This window comes from Drosophila mauritiana, chromosome 3R, assembly GCF_004382145.1.
Source record: "Drosophila mauritiana strain mau12 chromosome 3R, ASM438214v1, whole genome shotgun sequence".
NCBI classification, from domain to species: Eukaryota; Metazoa; Arthropoda; class Insecta; order Diptera; family Drosophilidae; genus Drosophila; species Drosophila mauritiana.
The window spans coordinates 21,949,387-21,972,547 of NC_046670.1; the positions used below are offsets into that span (position 1 = coordinate 21,949,387).

At 49.6% G+C, this 23,161-nt stretch overlaps 5 protein-coding genes across 6 annotated transcripts in view; 3 read left to right on the forward strand and 2 right to left on the reverse strand.

Moving 5' to 3' along the window:
- The window catches only part of LOC117143192 (titin homolog), a 37,000-nt gene extending 24,811 nt beyond the window's left edge, over positions 1-12,189 (forward strand). Inside the window, exons 3-8 of one of the 2 annotated variants that reach the window (XM_033307729.1) lie at positions 1,254-1,292; positions 2,210-2,407; positions 2,473-2,727; positions 2,791-9,476; positions 9,519-10,486; positions 10,569-12,189. In XM_033307729.1, coding sequence (XP_033163620.1) covers positions 1,254-1,292; positions 2,210-2,407; positions 2,473-2,727; positions 2,791-9,476; positions 9,519-10,486; positions 10,569-10,671 — 8,249 coding nt within the window. In that variant the 3' untranslated portion in view covers positions 10,672-12,189. Of the gene's footprint in view, positions 1-1,253; positions 1,293-2,209; positions 2,408-2,472; positions 2,728-2,790; positions 10,487-10,568 lie in introns of both variants that reach the window. The other variant, XM_033307728.1, reaches the window with a different exon arrangement.
- Positions 12,190-12,604: 415 nt separating this feature from the next.
- LOC117143199 (beta-1,4-galactosyltransferase 7) lies at positions 12,605-13,832 on the forward strand. Its single transcript, XM_033307743.1, has 3 exons — positions 12,605-12,816; positions 12,878-13,499; positions 13,564-13,832. Exons 1-3 carry the CDS (start codon positions 12,720-12,722, stop codon positions 13,811-13,813), a joined length of 969 nt encoding a protein of 322 aa, XP_033163634.1. The 5' UTR covers positions 12,605-12,719; the 3' UTR covers positions 13,814-13,832.
- Positions 13,818-14,361, reverse strand: LOC117143208 (ER membrane protein complex subunit 6). Its single transcript, XM_033307755.1, has 2 exons — positions 14,144-14,361; positions 13,818-14,087 (listed from the first exon to the last, which is right to left on the reverse strand). The coding sequence occupies exons 1-2, from the start codon at positions 14,274-14,276 to the stop codon at positions 13,879-13,881; spliced, it is 342 nt and encodes a 113-aa protein (XP_033163646.1). The 5' UTR covers positions 14,277-14,361; the 3' UTR covers positions 13,818-13,878.
- Positions 14,362-14,602: 241 nt separating this feature from the next.
- On the forward strand, positions 14,603-18,656 carry LOC117143196 (nuclear hormone receptor HR96). Its single transcript, XM_033307736.1, has 6 exons — positions 14,603-15,570; positions 15,639-15,695; positions 15,761-16,581; positions 17,615-17,824; positions 17,896-18,108; positions 18,168-18,656. Exons 1-6 carry the CDS (start codon positions 14,904-14,906, stop codon positions 18,366-18,368), a joined length of 2,169 nt encoding a protein of 722 aa, XP_033163627.1. The 5' UTR covers positions 14,603-14,903; the 3' UTR covers positions 18,369-18,656.
- A 146-nt stretch (positions 18,657-18,802) lies between these two features.
- On the reverse strand, positions 18,803-22,824 carry LOC117143195 (telomerase-binding protein EST1A). The gene is made up of 10 exons (XM_033307735.1): positions 22,514-22,824; positions 22,081-22,451; positions 21,565-22,014; positions 21,125-21,504; positions 20,919-21,061; positions 20,727-20,862; positions 20,576-20,671; positions 19,723-20,520; positions 19,347-19,483; positions 18,803-19,286 (listed from the first exon to the last, which is right to left on the reverse strand). The coding sequence occupies exons 1-10, from the start codon at positions 22,704-22,706 to the stop codon at positions 19,144-19,146; spliced, it is 2,847 nt and encodes a 948-aa protein (XP_033163626.1). The 5' UTR covers positions 22,707-22,824; the 3' UTR covers positions 18,803-19,143.
- Between the last annotated feature and the right edge of the window lie 337 nt (positions 22,825-23,161).

Sequence of the window (23,161 nt, forward strand, 5' to 3'; positions counted from 1 at the left end):
GCCTACCAGTTGCTGCCACGCCGGCCACATGATTGACTCCCATTGCCGCCAAGTCCGCGGCCAAATTCTTCGCACTGCCAAGGCTCAAGTTCGGTCAAGTGGTGAGAGAACGGGGGAAACATACCCCCTCCCCTTTCTGGGATCTCCCGATCCCTCGCCGGCAATCCTTAACAGTTAATGTGTGAATTTTTATGCGTTGCCAGGCTCCGAAGAGTCGTGTTGTTGTTCTTACCGCATAAAATGTAATTTACATCCGTTAGCTTCGAGTGAGATGGAGATGGTGCCCCCATCTTCTCCAGCTCGAAATTGCTACTCTGATTTGTGGCTGCCGTTCGGAGGCGAGAGTCGCTCGTCGGGATTCAGTATTCTAGATTCTGGACTCCAGCCTCCGTTGCGGCCAAATTCATGCTTATGAGCACTTGCCGTTAGGATTTTCATTGTTGTTTCGCCAGCAATTTGTTGCCAAATTGTATGGGCCAGTTCTTGGCCTGCTGCTTTCGATTTAAATGTGGATCTGGGCAAAGAGCCGAGTCATTGGCCCAACTGGCCACCACCCCACAGGTATGCGGAAATTAAAATGTGAAATATTCGAGAAATTGTCAACCCTTCAACTGGACGCAATTAATCAAAGTCGAGACCGCCAACAGCAATTCATAAAACAGCAATTTGTCAAATCATTTCTGCCGCAACAAGTGGCAGCAACAGCAGCAACAACAACTGACCTTCCTGGCCAACTGTCAGCTTAGACAATTTGTTTGAGCCATTTTTGCGAGGGGGCCAGTGTGGTGGAGTGCGCAGTGTGGGACACACGCAGGCAGCGCTTCTTGGCCAGAATGGCCGCTACCTGCCACGTTTCCAGCTGGATGCAGTGCTGCGCCCTGGCTGGATGTTGCGGCCAGGCTGCATTTTGATTATGTGGTAATAACACGTTGCACGCACACAGCCAAGCCAAGATGTGGCTGCTGCAATTTGGTGTGGCTCTTGGCTCTTGGCTTTTAGACCCTGTTATCACGCCGGGCGAGGCTATCGAGCTGGGCAAACGTGGCCAAACCTACGCAGCTCCCAGGCCAATTTCAATTGCATGCTGGCACAATTAGAGTTCGGCATTCGCGCGGCAATGGCAAATTAATTTATTATGGTCATGGCGATGGCTAACGGATATGGCCATCGTAAAATTCCCGACATAATGGGGAACCTGCAACTATGGCATTTCATTAAATAATAAAGATTCCCTCTACCTTCTCTCATTGCAGCCCCGGTCCAGGAGTACACGGAGATCCAACAGTATTCGGGTAAGTCGGAAAGCCGCTTAACAACTCTAGCCATAACCGTCCAACAAGAGGAGCCTAATAAAAATGCATTCGGATCTGTTCCACTTAATGGTGATTGCCATTTCGCCAAACAATGCGGATGTGAACGATCTATGGCAGCATCCCATTTTCATATTTACCCAATGTGCCCGCCTTGGTCTTTGATCTTTTATCGATATTATAATAATGTGATTGATCCGCTGCCCAAATGGCTAATTATAATAGCCACCCAGTTGTCGTAAGCCGCTAATCGCTGCCCAATTATCGCTGCCATCCGCTGTCATAAAGCCGCATTAGCCGAGGTGTGAAGAGGCACACACATGGCGAAGACAAATGGAAACATAAAGAAATAAGCGCTGCCTTTTTATGAGACACGCTGAAAACGTGAGCTGGGCTCCGCGCTCCATACCCTTACCCCAAACCCAACCCAAAGATTTCAATCAAAAAATGGTCTAGCCGGTTCACAGAAGCCGGGGAAACTGCGGCGCTTAACGTGTTAATGATGTGATGTGAAATTTATTGCGGGTGGAAGCCACTAAATTAGGCAGCCAGCTCAGTCGGAAAGAAGTAGAAAAAAACCACTCACTCACTGGACGTGCGCATATTTTAAGACAGTTGACTGTTGTTTAACGACACTGATGAGTTATAAAAATTGTCAATAGCGCCGTGTATTATGACAACCAAGTGGCGCTAAGCCGCGATTTATGGCCAGAACGACACAGTAGCACAAATCCCATACTATAGTATATGTATAATACGGATGGCCCGCTTGCATAACTAATGCCTGCGCTGGAATGTATTAGCCAGAAAGAGCTGGCATTGTTTGGAGCACAGATTCCCAGGCTTTGGCCCCGATAACCAGGTCTCACTCTCGAATTATGTATATCTTGTACTTGCAGAGGGATGCTACTACAACTATGCGCATTACCAGGAGGGCGACCGTATCATGACCAATGAGCCGTGTCTGAACTGCACCTGCCACAACCGCATGCTGATGTGCTACCTGCGCGTCTGCCCCTTCACTAAGCCCATTGGCCACGATTGCATCGTGGAGAAGCGGGAGGACCAGTGCTGTCCCATCATCACCTGCCCGGAAGGTGAGTTCCCTTAGCAGGAGAACCGCTGCGTTTGCACTCTACTGATGACTCTTCCTCCATTTTAGTGCCCGTGGACGTGCCCTACCACTCCCCGGAGCCCGGAACCGAATTGAGCATTCCCGAGAAGTTCGGCTGCAGCATCGAGGAGAAGTTCTACCCGGAGGGCGCCCAGGTGCCATCAAATCCCAATAAACCTTGCGAACTCTGCTACTGCATCAACAACCAGACCAAGTGCGTCATGCAGGAGTGCACTCTGCACGTGGACGGCTGCCTGCCCATCTACAACAAGGGATCCTGTTGCCCAGTGCGCTACAGTTGCGGTAAGTTTCGACCACATATCAAATTGGGATTCCCCAGCTAAGAACTTTAAATCTTCGCTTCAGACCATGAAAACGAGTTGGACTTTGTGGACCAGTCGACCACGACGACAACCACTACGGTGCGACCCACCACTGGATTCATCCTGGCCAGCACCATGACACCACCCACCACCACTGACTGCATCCACGATGGCGAGATCTTTGCGGATGGAGCCTCCCTGAAGGGCAAGAATGCCTGCGAGCACTGCTACTGTATGCGCGGCGACATCGTGTGCGCCGTGCAGGAGTGCGAGGTGCCCATGATGGCGGCCAATGGAAAGTCCTGTCGCGCAATGCCAGCAGCCGAGGGCGAGTGCTGTCCCAGCAACTACGTCTGCGAGGACGACAGTGCCACCACCGAAATTGTTGAGATCACCACGCCAGAGAGTGCTACTTCGGTTCCGGCCAAGGGCATTCATGCCGAGATTCCCAAAGAGGATGTGGATCTGCAGGAACACATCGATGACGAGGATAAGAACAAGGAGACCGCCACAATTCCTTCCGCCGAGCTGGGCAGCGGTGAGGTTGAGGAGGAGGAAGAGGAAAGGGAACAGGATAAGATCACTACGGTTGCACCTGTGCACGTTACGGACGAAAAGGACTTATCCTTCGAGCCCGAATCATCCACCGCCGGCATTCCTTCCGATTCCAGGATCGATTTACCATCGTCCACCGAAGATTCCAAGGAGTCATCCACTGAAGCTGCCGAGGAAGATATCGTTAAGATCGTCACCACTCCAGAGCCTGAGGGTAGCGGCGAAGATGATGTACCTAAGCCTTCCCAGATTCCCGAAAAGGAAATCACTGAAGATGAACTCATTAAGGTCAGCACCTCTGCTCCAGCCAAGGCCAGTCCCGAAGAGGAGAAGGCCACCACCTCGGCGCCAACGGAGGAAGGCGTTAAGCCAACAACCGCCGGAACAACTAGCGAGGAAGAGGAAGAGGGCAAGCCCACACCTGAAGAGGAAGGAAGCGGTGACGAGGAAAAGGATGTCAAGGTCACTGCAGCCCCAGAGGAAACCGAAGATGAACCCAAGCCCACTTCTGCCCCAGTGGCAAGTGATGAGAAGGAACAGGAGCCCAAGCCAAGTGAGGGTAGTGGTGACGAAGAGCTGGATGTCAAGCCCACAACAGCTCCAACGGCAGGTGAAGCTGATAAGGATGCCACTCCAGCTCCCGAAGAAAGTGAGGAGCAGGATGAAGGCAAGTCTACTGAAGCTCCAACCTCTATCGATGACGTTGAGCCAGCCAAGCCAACTGAATCCTCTGAGGAAGCTAGCGGCGAGGGGGAAGATGTTGCAAAGGAAACCACACCTGCTGGAGAGGCCAGTATTGCTGGTGAGGAGGATATCGTTAAGGGAACCACACCAGCTGGAGAACCTAGCAGTGAAGGCGAAGAGGATATCGTCAAGGGAACCACTCCTGCCGAAGAATCCAGTAGTGAAGGTGAAGATGAGCTCGCCAAGGTCACCACACCTGCCGGAGAACCTAGCATTGGTGGAGGAGAAGAGATTGCCAAGGAAACCACACCTGCCGGAGAACCTAGCATTGGTGGAGGAGAAGAGATTGCCAAGGAAACCACACCTGCCGGAGAACCTAGCATTGCTGGAGAAGAGGAGATCGTCAAGGTCACCACCCCCGCTGGAGAATCTAGCAGTGAAGGCGAAGAGGAGATCGTCAAGGTCACCACCCCTGCCGGAGAATCTAGCAGTGAAGGAGACGAAGAGATCGTTAAGGAAACCACCCCTGCCGGAGAACCAATCAGTGAAGGCGAAGAGGATGTCATCAAGGCCACCACTTCAGCTCCCAAATCCGACATCGAAGGCGTCAAGGAACCTGAGACAGCCACAGAAGTACCAGCAGGAGAAGTCGAGGACTTCGCCAAACCCACAACGCCAATCGCTGAGACTGAGGAAGAACCCATTGCCGGAACTCCTATTCCAATTGACGGTATCAGTGGTGAAGAGGAGATTGTTAAGGGCACCACTCCAAAGACTCTCGAGGAGCAGCCAGAAATTAGTGAAGAATCTACCGAGGTGCCAGTCGGTGAGGACGATCTTTCGAGCTCGACCAGTGCTCCAGCAATCGCCTCCTCGACCGAAGGTGTCCACGATGCTGCAATTGAAACGACTTCCAGTGCACCTGCCCGGGCTGGAGACAAGGACGAAGCTGCCACCACAGTGCCTACTGCCGAAGACAAAGACGATGAAGAGGTTGAACAGGATGCCACAGACTTGCCAGTCGAGGATGTTGTCCAAAGCACAACTGCAAAGACCACAACCACCGAGCAGCCCAAGGAGGAGTCCTCTACTGAGGCTGAGGACGCTGAAATCGAAGTTACCACTAGTGGTCCCGTCGATAAGCAAGAGGTACCAGAAGCTGAACCAACAGACAAGGATCATAAGGATGAGGAAGATGAACAGACCGCCACTGATTTGCCAATCGAATCTGATGTTGTGCCACCTGTTGTCGATACCGATGCCACTACGGGTCAGCCTGAGACCAGTGATGAGACAGCTACCGATAAGCCACCAAATGTTTATCTGCCCCCTGGTGGAGAGAAGGATATTGAGAAAGAAGATGGAACTACTGCTACGGAGCCCTCTGTCCAAGAGGAACCATCTAAGCCTGTGGATATCTCTCCAGTGTCCCAGGAAGTTCCTTCCAGCACTGCTAAAGTTGACAATCGCAACGACTTCGAAACGGAGAAACCAACCCTGCCGCCAAGTGGCGAGGATCAAAGCTCTGAACCCATGCCCGCCATGGATCTGCCCGCTGCTATTCCTGGCGAAGGTGACTGTCTGGTGGAGGGCAAGACCTATGCCAACAACACCATCGTTCCCGCTACCGCACCCTGCGACGTGTCCTGCAGATGTATCAGCAGCCTCGTGGCCTGCCAACAGATGGAGTGCAAGTTGCCCGAGAACCTGGAGAAATGTACCGTGGCTGCCGATCTTCTGGATGGTTGCTGTCCCACTTACATTTGCGATGAGAGCATTGAAAGTGCTGAAAAGGATGAGGAATCTACCGCCAAGCCCGACGATAAGATCGACGAGGACGTCTCAGAGATCAGCACTGAGGAGATTCCCAAGGATGTCATCATGCCTACTGGCATCACTGAGCAGCCTCTATCTCATGTCAAGCCCGATGAAGAGATCCAGCCAGTAACTTCGGTTCCTCCACAGGTTGATGAATCAACGACAGCTAAGGTTGATAAGAAACCAATTGATGAATCCGCTGAGGATAAGAAACCAATTGATGAATCCGAGGAGGACAAGAAACCAGTTGAAGAATCTGAAGAAGATAAGAAACCGGTTGAAGATTCCGAAGAGAAGGAGAAGCCATCGCCGGCTGTCACTCCAGCGGGTGAGATTGAAAAGGATTCCAAGCCCGAGGACGAAAAGAAGACTGATGGTGACTCTGCGGCGCCCACTGAACAGCCAGAGGCTACAACTCCCGCCCAGATTGCCGACACTGCTGATGATAAGCTGGCCACCACATCTGCTCCCGTTTCTGGTGAAGATAACCTCAAGCCTGCCGATGAAAAGAAACGCACTGAGACAGCGCAGATCCCAGATGCTGAAATCCCTGCTAGCACCGCTGAGCCCGAGTCCTCTACTGAGCTTCCTACTGTTGATCTTGACAAGAAACCAGAGGAAGATTCAACTGAAGCCACCGAGGCGCCTGAGTCTGATAAGGTTCCTGAAGTTTCGACCAGTGCTCCTGCTGAAGATGAGATTGAGGAGTCTGACAAATTCACGACTGTCGCTCCACCAAGGATTTCTGCTTCTGACGAAACAGAGCCCGCTGCTGAGGAAGATCTCGTTCCTGCAACCTTTGAGCCCATCGAAAGCAAATTTGAAGTCAGCACCAAGAAGCCAGCCGTGCAAGGACCACCACTGCCCACTCTTGCTCCGGCTCAGCCAGAGAAGAAACCAGTCGATGAAGAGGATTCCACTGAGGCTGATATCAGCACCGAACCAAGCGCTGAAGTTGAAAAGGAAACGTCTGGAGAAACATCCGAGTCGGACAACAAAATCGATGCTGGTGCTCCTACTACTCCTGTTCCTGTTTCTGCTGAAGAGGACAAGACCCCAAGCACTGAGAAGACTGTCGAGGCCGACGACAAGTTCACCACTGTTCCGCCAGTTGCTGGTGATGAAGAGGAGTCCAACTTGCCCAAGCTACCACAAGATATCTTTGAAGAGGAGGTGCCTGCTGCGGTTACCACCGCTGCTCCATCGAAGGACGACGGTGAACAGAAGCCAGTCGAAGTTGAAGAGCAACCGATCGAAGATGGACAAAAGCCTATTGATGACGAAACCTCTACACCTGCTTCATCTGAAAATGAGATTGAGCCTGAATCTGACCGTGCAACCACTATTGCTCCTACTAAGGAAGAACCTTCCGAACCATCCACTGGTGCTCCTACTAAGGATGAACATGCCGAACCATCCACTGATGCTCCTGAGTCTGATGAGAGCAAGGAAACGCCTGAGTCCGAAGTGCCCACAACTGTTGCTCCTGCTGGTGAGAAGATTCCAACAAGCAGTATCACTCCCGATGAGGAACCAACTGCCACTTCTGCTCCTGTTGCCAAGCCTGATGAAGATGTAGAGAAAGAAACCAGCACCGAAATACCCACTGACACTCCTGCATCGTCTGAAGAGGATGAGGATTCCTCTACTGATCAAACCCCATCTGAGGTGCCAGAAAAGAAACCCGAAACTCCCGCACAGACTCCAGAAGAAGAAGAGGATATTGTTAGCGCAACTGCAGCTCCAACGACCTCTGATGAAGTGCCCTCAGTCCAGAGGCTGCCTGAGGAAGTCCTTGCTGAGATTCCGCAGCCCTCGACTGAAACTGGAATTAAACAGCAAGACGAAACAACGGGTGCACCTATTGACCGCAAGGAACCCTATGTTACTGAAATCGATGAAGAATCCACCACAGTGGCTCCTATCTCCGAGAAGGATGAGAAGCCAACTGATGAAGAGAAACCAGTGGAGCAGAAGCCAACTGGAGAAGAGCCATCCGACGAAGAAGAGAAGGAGAAACCCATTGAACAGGATGTATCCACTGAGGGACCAGCATCTACCGAAGCTTCTGAAGATGGATCCACCGAATCGTCTGAGGAAGTTAAGCCCTCGACTGAGGGAGAAGTTGCCGAGAAGCCTGAGGACAAGCAGCCTTCTTCGACTGCCCAGGCTCCAGTTGAGACAATTCCCGAAATCTCCACTGAACTGCCAGCTGAAGAGGCTGATGCCGAAAAGCCCACAAGCGAGGCTCCTGTTGACGCCGATGAAGATATCTCCGCTCCGTCCGACGAGAAGATTCCCAGCGTTTCTGGCGAGGAAGTTGAGAGCCCAGAAGTCACAACTGCCTCACCTCAAGCTGCCGAAGAGGACGAACATAAGACACCTGCGGAGAGTGAACCATCTTCCACTGACAAGGTACCAGAAACTGAAGACCAGAAGCCCGAGGACGAGATCAAGGCTGAGGAGACCCCTGAGTCTGCTACCCAAGTGTCTGATGTGGCATCATCTACAACGGCCCCAGTTGCTGGTGGAGACATTGAAAAGGACGAACAAGCCACCACTGCCTCGCCTGAAGAGGAGGAGGAGGAAGAGATCAAGCCAACCATCGCTCCAGCTGCTGAAATTCCTCAACCATCCGAGAAGGAGCCCGTGGATGAGCAAGAAGTGGAATCCGGAACCAAGGCCTCCCCAGCAGAGTCTGACGAGCAGCCCATTGATGAAATTGCCCCTGCAACATCTGGACCCATCGATGAGGCTTCCACAGCCGTTCCTCCCAAGGAGGAATCCACAACCGCTGGTAGCACAGCTTCGCCTGCTGTCCACGACGATGAAATTAAGGATGTCACCACCGTGCAACCAGTTGCCGTTGAGAAGGAAGTGGCTGCTCCTCAGGACGAAACGAAGACATCCATTGATGTGTCCACCGATTCTCCCATCACCCAAGATGATGAGAAGCAAGACAAAACCGAGGCTCCAGTTGCACCCACCACTGCTGCATCGCCTGCTGCTGATTCTGCTGTTGATTCTACTACTCCCTCAGTGGAGGTTCCATCTGCTGTTGAAATCGACACGAAGCCAATGGATGAAATCATGTCCCAGACAATTGCTCCCCATACCGCCGATGAGGCTGCGCCCACGTCCACTGAAGATGAAGACCAGTCTCCCGTTACTGTGTCTCCTCAGGATGCTGACAAGACTCCAGTTTCCGCGGCTCCCCAGGATTCTGAGAAGACTCCGAGCTCAGAGGCTCCCCAGGATGCCGATGAAATCCCAGCTACAGCGACACCTCTTGACGAAGACAAGATCCCAGCCACTGTGGCTCCTCAGACTGATGATGAGGTTTCAGCTACCGCAGCACCTCTTGATGAAGACAAGATCCCAACTACTGCGGCTCCTCTTGATGAGGAGAAGATCCCATCCACAGCAGCTCCTCTTGATGATGAAAAGATTCCTGCTCCAGTTAGCCCCGTTGTTTTCGATGTGGAGCCAAGCAGCGAGAAGCCTGGTGAAGACAGCACCGAACCACCTGTCCATGATGTGGAGACCAGCACTGATGAGCCTACTGCTGATGCCAAACTGAAGCCACCTACTTCTGCCCCTGCTACGCCATCTGAATCTCCAGTCACAGAGGCGGAGATTGTGCCAGAAACTGCAGCTCCAGAGCTTGAGAAGGAGACTCCAGAGAAGGCCACCGAACAACCTGAGCTTGAGAAGGAGACTCCAGAGAAGGCCACCGAACAACCTGAGCTTGAGAAGGAGACTCCAGAGAAGGCCAAGGAGCAGCCAGAGCTGGAGAAGGAGGTGACAGACAAGGCTACAGAGCAGCCAGAATCGGTCGATGAGAAGACCACTCCGGAGCCAGTCGTTAAGCCCAGCTTGGATTCCGCGGAGGAGGATGAAGAGTCCGTTGAGTCCGAGGAGGAATCCGCTGACAAGAAGGACAAGAACAAGGAGACAGAGGAGGATGCTGACAAGAAGCCCGAGGAGCCTGAGGTACCAGCTGTAGTTTCGGAGATTCCTCAACCAAGTGAAGAGGCCGTACCCACCACTGGTCACCCACTGTTCCCGCACCTTGCCAGCAGCACCACGACGGCGCCAGCCATCGACGACCGTGTGGGCGAGGAGGATGAGGAGAACACCACTGTCAAATTGAGTAGCTCCACCACCACCAGCACCACAGAGGCTCCAGTGACCAGCGCACCATCGACGACGACGGTGGCCAGCCAACAGCAACAGCCGATTACCCCGCCGCCCTACGGCCACGCCCCCGAGTACGAGGATGAGTACGACGAGGAGGAGGTCTTCGGACCTGGAACATGCCGCTACGCCGGCAAACTGTACGTGTCCGCCCAGCAGATTCCACGAGACGATCCCTGCGACTTCTGCTTCTGCTTCCGAAGCGACATCATCTGCTTGCAGCAATCGTGCCCGCCGCCAATTGCCGGCTGCCACGAGGAGCCCATCTCCGGCTTCTGCTGTCCGCGCTACGAGTGCCCCGTGTCCATGGCCGCCGTGCTGAACATCACCACGAGCACCACCACCACCAGCACCACTCTGCCGCCCCACTTCCTGCACTATTCGCACGGCGAGGCGGTGAAGCACACCGGCTGCCTGATCAATGGCCGTTCCTACCGCGTGGGCGAGCAGATCGAGTCCACGAGCGGTCCCTGCATCAGCTGCACGTAAGTACAATACAGCGAAGCCACCTAACACTGGGTATTTGGTATATTCCTATGACTAACCTGCATCTTGTTTCAATTTCAGTTGCGGTGGAGACGGCAAGATGAAGTGCGATCCCCAGCAGTGCGTTCCCGAACCCACCATGCAGCAGGTGATGGCCGCCGTGGCGTCGGGACGCAAGAGATGAACCACCAGCCATGCTCACTAAATATAATTTAACTAATTCTTAAGCACTGCAGACAACAATCACGAACCAACCAGCCCAGATAACACCACTCGCCAACTAGCAGCAATAGCAATAGCAATAGAAATCATAGAGCCAGGAAACCGGAAACAGAAACAGAACAGAACCATAACTCTTGAAACCGGAAATCCGAAACAGGAAGTCCGGATAAGCCAATAGCAATAGCAATAGTGTAACCGGACCAGATGCAATAGTGTTAATTTTGGGTTTGCCGACATACGCACTCTATCAATTGGATTACGCCCACTTGTTTCGGATTAGGTTACGGTGACGAAGCAACCAGTGATATTGTACTGTATACATAGTATAGGTGCAATTAATTTAGACGCGCTCACTTAAATCGATTACTTATTTGTATTTGTATGTGTACTAGTATTTTGGGCTTGTGACCCTAGTGACAGGACATATAGCCACCACAGCAGCCGACGTAGCGCGTGCCTTGTAAGGTCGTTCATTGTGCCCGCCGCCATACAATCGCTTTCAGGAGACTCTCAGCACCCCACACCACACTACACCACAGATAGGTAGAGCGAAGATATTCCGGACACGGATCGCAATCAATGGCGTTACGAAGCCACGGCATTCGGCCGCCGGGAGGGATTCTATACTTGCCCCCTCCGGCGGCTCACTCTTCTCCAATGCGCTTTTATAGTATTTTAGTCACCTTATTTTAAACATTATTATTTTTGTGTATAATTGTTGCTTCTAGTCTTCTTTTGTTGCAAGAGCAACGGAATCCGCCTGTAACACGCGCACAACCCGATCGATCGATCGATAGTATCATATTACATCAGATCAGATTATTCTAGATTAGATTAGATCAGATCGGATCGGATCGGACCAGTTGAATCAAATTGAGTTGAGTTGAGTTGAAAAACTGTATCTTCTATGAACTATTCCAAGCTTTTATACTTTTATATACAAGATACGTGTAGAGTGGAGAAACGAACGAACTAGTTTTTATAGCAATTTTACAAAACGAACGCACGAATTGCATAGTTTTAACGGATTGAATTTGTACTTCGCCCTAGTGCACCTGCACTGGCACCCGTGTCAGGTGCACATGAGGTGGCCAAACCGTAGTCTACATAGAATTTTTAGATCAACTGAAACTGAAACGGAAACGGAAACCGATTACGGAACCGGAAACACACTGTCGGCCATCGCTACTGCTCGACTGACTGAAAATCGCACCGATCGCAGAGAGGAGCTATCTTTGTAAACTACTTTTTTTAACTACCAGCTGCCGCGCTGGTCATTACTTTATTGGTCGTAGAATAGAACGAAACGAATGGATCTTCAGTCACTTGAGCCTTAGCAATGCGCCGAAATCTTCAAGCGTTGAATCGCGCTGAATGAATACGAACATCAATTAGTTTTATATAATCTCTAACTATAGTTGTAGCCCTAAGTATTTAATTTTAAAAATAAATAAATAAATTTTAATTTAGATCTTATTTATTTGATATGTCTTTTAAGAACAGCTCTTGTGTTTCCATACCTTATCATAATTTATATGCAGCTATTCTTTGTAATCTAATAAATAAATACAACGCTTTTTATTGAAATGTATATCTGGGAAGTGTTTTGCAATTCAATTGGTCATTTCGGATATATTTTATACACTGCATACACAAATGTGAAATGTTCTTAGCAAGAGACGGGGTTTTCAATGGCTTCCTTCACAGAACCAATGGTTTGATTAAATAAAAATTAGGACCCAAATTAAAGTAATAGATTGCTCGCTCGGTGTGTTTAAACATCCCTTTATAGTTAAGTTTAAATTTTAAAAAGTCGTTAAAGCTCACCTTTCTGAGCGGGAAATTCGATGTCTTCCAATCGAGCAATCGAATATATTTCTACGTTGTGGTATTTTTAAACGGTTCAGCAGCGGGCACACTTCCAACCGGCAGCTAAAAAGTTTATAATATTTTCCGCCTATGGCCCGACTTCGTTCAAACCACTGGACTTCGGTATAAAAGCGGCTCCAAATGGTGAATATATCCACCATAAACTGGGTCTTCGTCTGCGGCCTGTCCTTCTGCCTGGGCGGGATTGCGGTGCTCAGTCTCATGCCATTGGGATCAGGTGCGTCTGCGAAACATGAACGCTTGCTATAAATACTGATCCGGAACCGCTCTTTTAATAGACTGCGTGTGCCCGCTGTCCAATCCGCTGGCCAAGTTTGCCGGTGCAGGAGAAGGAGTAACCGTGATGAAGAAAGAGCCAGCGGATGAGAAGCAGCCACAGCCACATGACCACGGCGCGTCCGTACACAAGATGGCACTGCTGGTGCCGTTCCGGGACCGATTTGAGGAACTCCTTCAGTTCGTGCCGCACATGACCGCCTTTTTGAAGCGGCAGGGCGTGGCGCACCACATCTTTGTGCTGAACCAAGTGGACAGGTTCCGCTTCAATCGCGCCTCTCTCATCAACGTGGGTTTCCAGTTTGCCAGCGATGTGTACGATTACATTGCCATGCACGACGTGGACTTGCTGCCCTTGAATGACAATCTGCACTATGAGTATCCCAGTAGTTTGGGACCACTGCACATCGCCGGACCGAAGCTGCATCCCAAATACCACTATGATAACTTCGTCGGAGGAATCTTGCTGGTGCGACGCGAGCACTTTAAACAGATGAACGGCATGTCGAATCAGTACTGGGGCTGGGGATTGGAGGACGACGAGTTCTTCGTGCGCATCCGAGATGCAGGATTGCAGGTGACGCGGCCGCAGAACATTAAGACTGGCACTAATGATACATTCAGGTGAGACCAGTGCACCGGAGTCCGCAACTCGACGGGACTAATGATTTTTGTTATTCAACCTCAGCCATATTCACAACCGCCATCATCGTAAGCGGGACACCCAGAAGTGCTTCAACCAGAAGGAGATGACCCGCAAGCGGGACCACAAGACGGGCCTGGACAACGTGAAGTACAAAATACTCAAGGTGCATGAGATGCTCATTGACCAGGTGCCGGTGACCATCCTCAACATTTTGCTCGATTGTGATGTAAATAAAACGCCTTGGTGCGACTGCTCCGGAACGGCAGCGGCTGCATCGGCGGTACAAACCTGATGGGTTGTGTTAAACCAAAGATCCTATGTTTATTTCGCTATTAATGTGTTTGATTTGTAAATGCGCTAATACACGTGCACCATGCCATAGAGGAATGTCCAGAAGAGCACGTAGGTGCAAAGGCCGCCCATGAACTGATTGGTCAGCAGATTTCTGCGGTTAATGAAGAACTTGCGCCACTGGGTGCCCGATTTCACGAGCACCAGGATCCAGAGCACGAACACGGACAGAAAGTAGAAGAGGAATCCCAACGTGCCACTCAGGCCCAGAATACCTGCGGATTGATGGGGCATTAACTAAGTTGGTTCACCATCAATTGGAGCCAATTACCCGCAGCGCAGCCCGAGATGGCGGCCATCGATGTGCGGCAGTACTCCACGGCGGATATGTTGTTCCGGATGGCGCTCTCGCTGTAGGCGATGATTTCGCCAGTCTTGGACTGTGTGGTCTTCACTCGATTCATTTTATTTGATTAAATTCTACTTTAATTTCTAGCAAAAATCTCCCCGGCTGTGAAATTCGATTGTAAGTCGATTGCGGTATCGATTGGTGCCGATAACTATGCACTGGGAAAATTCACTAGCGATTTTTTCAGGATAAATAGTCTTTGTAAGTTTTCCGAGATAAACTGATGGCTGCTTAATGTTAAAGAATGAAGTTTAATACAATATGAAAAAGGTTTGTATAATTTTCTGCAGTGGATATTTATTCTCACTGCTCTGTGCATCGACGGCCACACAATGGCTCACAATTGCGTTTGCCATTCGCCCGGGCACGTAGATTGTTGTTATTGGGATTGGGCTGGAGCGCTCGGACGGACAGTAATTCATTAAAATATGTGGTGATAACGCGAGCTGCCGAATCTGCGTGCAATTCGTGCGTTTGACGTGGGTACTAACTGCTATGCTGTCGCGCGGACAGTTGTTCTGATACGCGGAGTTCCTGCCCCACCACACACGACCACCTCCATCAAAACCAGCCACCCACCCAGCGCCTCCTCCACCGCCAGCAGCTGCTCCACCGCACCACCAGGAGAGGGGCAATTAAAAAATCAATCAGAGGGCCCTAATTGAAAGCTGCCACCGTCGAAATGTCGCCGCCAAAGAACTGCGCGGTGTGCGGGGACAAGGCGCTGGGCTACAACTTCAATGCGGTCACCTGCGAGAGCTGCAAGGCGTTCTTCCGACGGAACGCGCTGGCCAAGAAGCAGTTCACCTGCCCCTTCAACCAGAACTGCGACATCACCGTGGTCACCCGACGCTTCTGCCAGAAATGCCGCCTGCGCAAGTGTCTGGACATCGGGATGAAGAGTGAGAACATTATGTCCGAGGAGGATAAGCTGATCAAGCGGCGCAAGATCGAGACCAATCGGGCCAAGCGACGCCTCATGGAGAACGGCACGGATGCATGCGACGCCGATGGCGGCGAGGAAAGGGATCACAAAGCGCCGGCGGACAGCAGCAGCAGCAACCTTGACCACTACTCGGGGTCACAGGACTCACAGAGCTGCGGCTCGGCGGACAGCGGTGCCAATGGGTGCTCTGGCAGACAGGCCAGTTCGCCGGGCACACAGGTCAATCCGCTGCAGATGACTGCCGAGAAGATAGTCGACCAGATCGTATCCGACCCGGATCGGGCCTCGCAGGCCATCAACCGGCTGATGCGAACGCAAAAAGAGGCTATTTCGGTGATGGAGAAGGTAATCAGCTCACAAAAGGACGCCTTGAGGCTAGTGTCGCATTTGATCGACTATCCAGGTGGGTGCAGACAAGATTTCATCGTTTAGCCTTCTCCGCTGACCTATGAACTACTTGAATCTTTACAGGCGACGCCCTCAAGATCATTTCAAAGTTTATGAACTCGCCCTTTAACGCGCTGACAGGTTAGAGTTTTAAGATTTGTGGTTTTAAACTTAATTTTACATTCCGTGTTATTTTAAATACGCAGTATTCACCAAATTCATGAGCTCACCCACGGACGGCGTTGAAATTATCTCAAAGATAGTTGATTCGCCCGCGGACGTGGTGGAGTTCATGCAGAACTTGATGCACTCGCCGGAGGACGCCATCGATATAATGAACAAGTTCATGAATACCCCAGCGGAGGCGTTGCGCATCCTTAACCGAATCCTAAGCGGCGGCGGGACGAATGCAGCCCAGCAGACAGCAGATCGCAAGCCATTGCTGGACAAGGAGCCGGCGGTGAAGCCTCCAGCGCCGGCGGAGCGAGCTGATACTGTCATTCAAAGCATGCTGGGCAACAGTCCGCCAATTTCGCCACATGATGCTGCCGGGGATCTGCAGTACCAATCGCCCGTCGGGGAGCAGCCCAGTACATCGAGTAGCCACCCCTTGCCTTACATAGCCAACTCGCCGGACTTCGATCTGAAGACCTTCATGCAGACCAACTACAACGATGAGCCCAGTCTGGACAGCGATTTTAGCATTAACTCAATCGAATCGGTGCTATCCGAGGTGATCCGCATTGAGTACCAGGCCTTCAATAGCATACAGCAAGCGGCATCGCGCGTCAAGGAGGAGATGTCCTACGGCACTCAGTCCACGTACGGTGGATGCAATTCGGCTTCAAGCAATAGCCAGCCGCACCTGCAGCAGCCCATCTGCGCCCCATCCACACAGCAGTTGGATCGCGAGCTGAACGAGGCGGAGCAAATGAAGCTGCGGGAGCTGCGACTGGCCAGCGAGGCTCTCTATGATCCCGTGGACGAGGACCTCAGCGCCCTGATGATGGGCGATGATCGCATTAAGGTAACCAACAGCCCACGGTATTAGCCTATCGGTCTTCCTACATTTATAGCTCCAACACCACGGCTTATCTAATCAGAGTGTGCGAGCGGCGATATATGTACACACGGCACCTGGCACTTTTAGCCATTCGGTGATTCAGTGCGTCTCTCGATGTTGGCCTATGGGCCGTATCTTCGCCAGCGCGTTTCTGGGGTCCCAGCAATGCTCGCCTACCAAATGTAAACACACTTATTAATGGGGTGGCTCCGATTTTTGATTTCCACAGAGCTTTGATGGAGCAAAGAAAACTGATCGAACCCGATAAGCTATTTTCCCCCAGAGGGTTAAAGAATTTCAAGTCATGCGACTGGGTCTAGTTAAGATCTACTTTGCGAGCAAGTGCCTTTATGTGTATACTATTGGCCTTAAACTAAGACCTTAAACCAAACAAAGTTTTCATACTTCTTGCTGAGTATTTAAACAAATATGGCTATTCCCGGAACAAATCGGGCACTCATTTATATGTTTAGCTTAATCTTTTTTTTTAAACATGTGTCAACACCTTCGATCGACCTCTAGTTCCCCTGGAAAATGATTTCGAATTATCCAATAATGATTCATCAGCTCCCTGAACTGTTGTCCCATTAATCGAGCCACCCTAGCTTTCATGCAATCAGAACGTCTGGTCTGCCAAGAACGAGCAGACAGTGGCTTTATCAGCCTCTGGGCGTGCCAATTGTGACATTATCACCCATTATCAAGAGCGCCAGCAGGCGCTCATGAGTCTCCAGCCAGCAGTCGATTTGGGCGTTTATTGTCGCTTAGACTGTTTACCGATTTTGCCTCATCGCAATTAGCACATTTCAGTATTGTTAATTAGGAAAAACGATACAATTTTGACGAAATATATGGAGCAGCCAGGTGTTGGGCGCTATGATAAGCAGTGCTCCGCCATTCGATTGAGTCACCTTCCAGGGAGAAGCCTTTACGATTATGGCGATAATAATGGCCACCTGTGCGTTCTTTTCCATTTTGTTTGTTTTGTCAACCACAGCCCGACGACACTCGCCACAACCCAAAGCTATTGCAGCTGATCAATCTGACGGCGGTGGCCATCAAGCGGCTTATCAAAATGGCCAAGAAGATTACAGCATTCCGTGACATGTGCCAGGAGGACCAGGTGGCCCTACTCAAAGGTGGCTGCACAGAAATGATGATAATGCGCTCCGTCATGATTTACGACGACGATCGCGCCGCCTGGAAGGTACGTAGCCTTAATTAAATAACTAAATATTCTATTAGACTTAAATGATATGATACAATGTGCTCCTACAGGTACCCCATACCAAAGAGAACATGGGCAACATACGCACTGACCTGCTCAAGTTTGCCGAAGGCAATATCTACGAGGAGCACCAGAAATTCATCACAACGTTTGACGAGAAGTGGCGCATGGACGAGAACATAATCCTGATCATGTGCGCCATTGTCCTCTTTACCTCGGCTCGATCGCGAGTGATACACAAAGACGTGATTAGATTGGAACAGGTGAGTTAGCACTTGATACCTTCAGACTGCAGGCCTACTAACTTTCTCGCATTCGATAGAATTCCTACTATTATCTTCTGCGAAGATATCTGGAGAGTGTTTATTCTGGCTGTGAGGCGAGAAACGCGTTTATCAAGCTAATCCAAAAGATTTCAGATGTGGAGCGTCTGAACAAGTTCATAATTAATGTCTATTTGAATGTTAACCCATCCCAGGTGGAGCCCTTGCTGCGTGAAATATTCGATTTGAAAAATCACTAGACAACCGATGCGTGTCGGGCATTTAATGCCCATGACCACGCCGATGCCCAATGATGAATGGTCAACAAGCTGTAGTTGTTGTTGTTGTTGATGTCTGTTTTATCTTGTCGCTTGTAATGTTAGATTTTAATCGAATGTGATTGTTAGATTTGCATATACTGCATAGATTTTATATTTCTACATCAAAGAGAGCATATTTAGGATACCAAGTGCAAAGCAACACAATCTATATGTAATGTACACCGTTTACCTAGTTTCAAATAAACTAAACGATAATGCAATAACTAATTTGAAAGCGTGGGTTCTGTGGAAAAAGGAAAAAAGACGAAAAAATAAACTGACTTTGAACGAGTGGTAATAAAATGTCTCATATTTTCTATTTGAATGGATCTATCAATTTCCAAACCTCCAGGACAAATTACACAAACGAGCGATTTTGAACAACAATCCAAAATGATTTTATTCCGAAAGTCACAAAATGAAAATTTGAAGTAGGAAAAAACAAAGAAGATGCGCTTCGTCAAAGCATCAACCCGGGGAAACACCACAGCATCCGCGCATGTGTACACGCGACCAGTCCTCAGAAATCCACGTCGTGTACGTATCCGTATCCGCAGCCAGCCGGTATGTGTCCGCATCTGCCAACCCCGTCTTACATAGTCATTTATGTATAATGTAGGTAATATAATAGCTCGAGCTCGCTCCGCACCACCACTGTGCGTTGTGCAAGTCCATTTCAATTGTTATCTGGTCCACTCGCCGCGCAAATCGGCTTTCAGGTTGATTCGCGGCAATCCTTGGCCCATTGCAGGAACTCATCCAACGCGCTGACGGCCAAGTTGCGAGAAAGAGCCTTCACGCGCAGATTACGATCGGTGGTAATGAGCACCAATTCCGTTTGAATGAAACACTTGCCATCTGCGAAAGAGTTTTAGTTACAAATGGCATCAGAAAGGAAACTTAACGCAAACAGCTCACCTGTGCATTGTTCGGATTTTGCCGTTTTCGAGACAGCCATTGCCGTTGCCAGAATCTTGTCGTCATTGGACAGATACTCCTCCTCAACTAGGGCAAACACCGAAGCATTGACAAACGAGCCCTTTGTGGTAGCACATCTAGAAAAGAAATCGATAAGACATTATTGATCAGCAGGAAAAGCTTCCTGAACAACTATTACTACTGATTTAAAAATACAATTTCAATACATTATCAGGAAACGTTTTTTTTCTATCTCAATAGCAACCAAAAAACTAGACAGAATTATAAATAGCTAATCGTTAGTAAACCCATTATCAGATATCAGTAATAAAGGAACTATGAGCTGACGCACGAAATATAATTAACAATATCTTACTTCACATTGCCTTTGGCCGACTTGATGAACTCTAGCGACTTTTTGGCCCGCGATGACACCTCGTCAAAATGGTGGATGCGCTGCGTCTGCTTCGAACTGCGGTACGAGTCCAACTTAACGCCCTTGGATAGGCCATCCAGTTCCTTAACCACTGTCAGTGGTATAATAAGTGTGTAGCGTTTAAACTCCGTGGACAGTTTTTCAAAGTCTTCAAGGCAGTCGATGAAGCAGTTGGTATCCGGCAGAAGATAGCGCGGTCGCACCTCGATGTATATTTTCGTGTCCACGAACTTGAGAATGTCCTCAAGCTTGCTGGTGCATATCTGCTTAACCCTGGCCTTGGCCTCAAGCTCTTTCTTCAGCTTGCACAGCTCGGAAACATCGGAATCAGTTGCACGACACAACAATTCCTCAACGGCTTTACACTGAATCTTTGAAACGTTCGCCGCAAGACCACAACTTTCAGCATCAAAGCTTTCCAATGCGTTCTTCATCGCCGCGTTTAAGTGCTCGACAGTGAAGCTCGATTCCAACGGCTGCTGTAGAGCCTCTTGGTGCTGGACGTAGTATTCCTGAAACTGGCCAATCCTACGAATACGTTCGAAAAACTGAAGACGTTCGGATCCTCGTTTGAGATAGTCCGTGCTCAGCGTTTCACGACCCAACGGAGTGAAACCGCTAAGAGCCACATCCTCATCCAACAGTATTTCGTTTTTCTCAATTTTGTGCTTTCCCATCAAGCATTCAATGTAGTCAAAAAGGATAGTTAGCTCAGCCCAGCAATCGATGAAAGAATGTCTGCAATATTGGAGTTTATGAAAAACTGATCCAAGGCATTAAATTAAATACATACTCTTCCGATCTGACGGGTTCCCACACGTCCAAACTGATGCTCAACCAATGTACATAAACATTTACGAACTGAAGGTATGTGTTCACAGTCGTAAAGCTGAAATGAATGATTAATTAGCAAAGATAAATAAACAAGGGTCATTTTAGCTTACTCTTCTTCTGGAAGACACTGGACATTTGTGGAATCCTCTACAAAACCAGCCAGCAGCTGGTTCGTTTTCTTCATCATGAGTCCAAAGAATGAGTTGGCAAAATTGAAGCTGTGATAACGCATCTCGCGGCGTGACGCTATACAATAATAGAAAGCATTAAGTTTTACCACGATTAGGCGTTATCATTCATACTTTTGCGTTTGTTGTGCTCGACGACGAACAAGTTGAGTGCCACTATTTTCAGCAGTTTGGAGCGTGACAACAGGTTTTTGTGCCTAAGAGCGACGCCTATTTGGATTTGCAGTTTCCTTAGCAGCGGGTACAACGAGTCCACACTGTAATCGATTCGAAAGTTAAGTAACCCATCGGTTTTCAACTTTCACTTTAAATATACTCACTCTGTGCCGGTGTAGAGTTTGCCTAATAAGTACAGATAGAGGGACACAATACGAGGCAGAATCTCCTCCGGCGGCATCTCCTCGTAACGATTGACCTCTGCAATAGTGGCCTTGTTGCCCTTCGTCTTGTTGCCCTTGTCATCGGTGCGATGTAGGCGTCTGATCCCATCCGGATAGATCCATACCTCCTTGCGCATCTGCTTCGACTTTTGATTCTTCGATCCAGCTGCATAGTGCATGGGAGATTGCTTCATCTCGGTCTCCTCGTACTTCCGCCGAATCTCATCGAATAAATCCAACAGGCTTTCCTTGGCAGATTGGATGGAGTTCGAAGTCAACAAGCTACGGACATAGTAATAAACTGCATCGAAGCGCTTGTGCTGAAGGGTAAATATAAAGATTATAACCACAATCAAGAATTCTTTGTAGTTTTTTCTTACGTGATAAATGGATATGACCGCCAGCTGGTTGAAAGGTGCCCCGTTGCCAGGTACCAGCTCCTGCGCCCGCTGATAGTACCTGCCCGCCTCCATGTAATCTGTGGCCTTGACATGGTTGACCCGGTAGCGCGACAGATCGCCCAGACAGATGAGCAGCCTCTGGGCAACCACCTTAAGTGCGCTGTCGCGACGCGACGATTCCACGCACTTGGCCATCAGCTTATCGTAGAGCATGCGGTAAAACTTGGTGGCCTGTTCGATCAAAAGGAGCGTATGTGTGTGCGCCTGGTCCGTTTGCTGGCTCTTCAGGTAATACCGCACATTGTAGAAGAGAAGTTTCCAAAAGAAGACATCAACCTTGTGCTCGCAAACGAATTTAAGTTGCTCCAGAAGAAGTTGCTTGAACGCGTCCTGCAGCTGGTCGTGAATGTAGCAGAAGTTCTTCCAGTTCTGGGCGAGATTACATGATGTTTGTTTAGTGGCGGTGGCTTTTGTTGCCCAGCTATATATACTTACTATCAGTATGAGATTCCTCTGATTGAGGACCATGAGCTGATCGTACAAATGGACTATATTCTTGGCATGGGGCAGACCCAACAGTGGCTCAAACCAATCCGGATGCTCGGTGGTCAAGCGCGTGCGCGTCACTGGCGACTGCGTAGCGTGCTCCTTGTCCTTGCGACCCCTGCGCCGAGCACTGTTTCCGCTATTGTTCTTGCCCTGACCCTGTCCGTTCCTGTTACCCTCGCACGTCACCGAGGTGGACACGCGCAGGATGCCTGGAATCCCGCCCTCCCGCGGCATTTTCCCGCTGGTATCCAAAACGGGTTGCTTTGCCTGGACATCGGGTTTGCCTCCTCCTGTGCTCGCATTGCTCAGGATTTCGACTGTGGCGAAATCGAGAGATGTTATTGACGAACCTATTGTGATGCGTCATGCAAACACTCACCTGGCCTTGAAGCATTCGCTGTCGTAGCCACGGGCTCCGCATTCTCAGCGTTTTCCGTCTCCAACGCCTTTGTTGTTGTTGCCGCTGCTGATGCGTGGCTGCAGCTGGCCGCGATTTTGTTCTGCAGGCGTTTCGGCAGCGTCCCAATTATCAGCGATATATCATTTTGTTCTCGCGTTCCCTTTCGACTCATATTTTAAACGATGCTTTTGCTGTTGCATTTATCCCTTTCTTGGAAGTTTGTCAAATGTGTAGAGTGTATATTACGCCTCGAAAAATCTTTAGATCACCAGTGTGGCCGTTGGCCAAGTCGGATGAGTGTGACCAAACCGCTAACAATGCTGTTTGAACTGCTGACATCGCATTTTCTTAGCGCCAGATTTGAATGCCAAATGTTTTCGAACGTTTGATTTTCTTTGACCGGAATGCTTGATTTTTAAACATATAGAAACATATATAGAGATAATCGATCTTCTATTCTAATTTAGCGACAAAATAAGCCATTTCCCAAGATGAAATGGAATTCTAAAGGTACATTTAAACATGGAAAATTCTTAATTTTCATTTTGACCTCAGAACTTTACTTACCCATTTCATTTGTCGCAGATCACAAAACCAAGATCCTTTGTTTCTGCCTCTCATTTAATT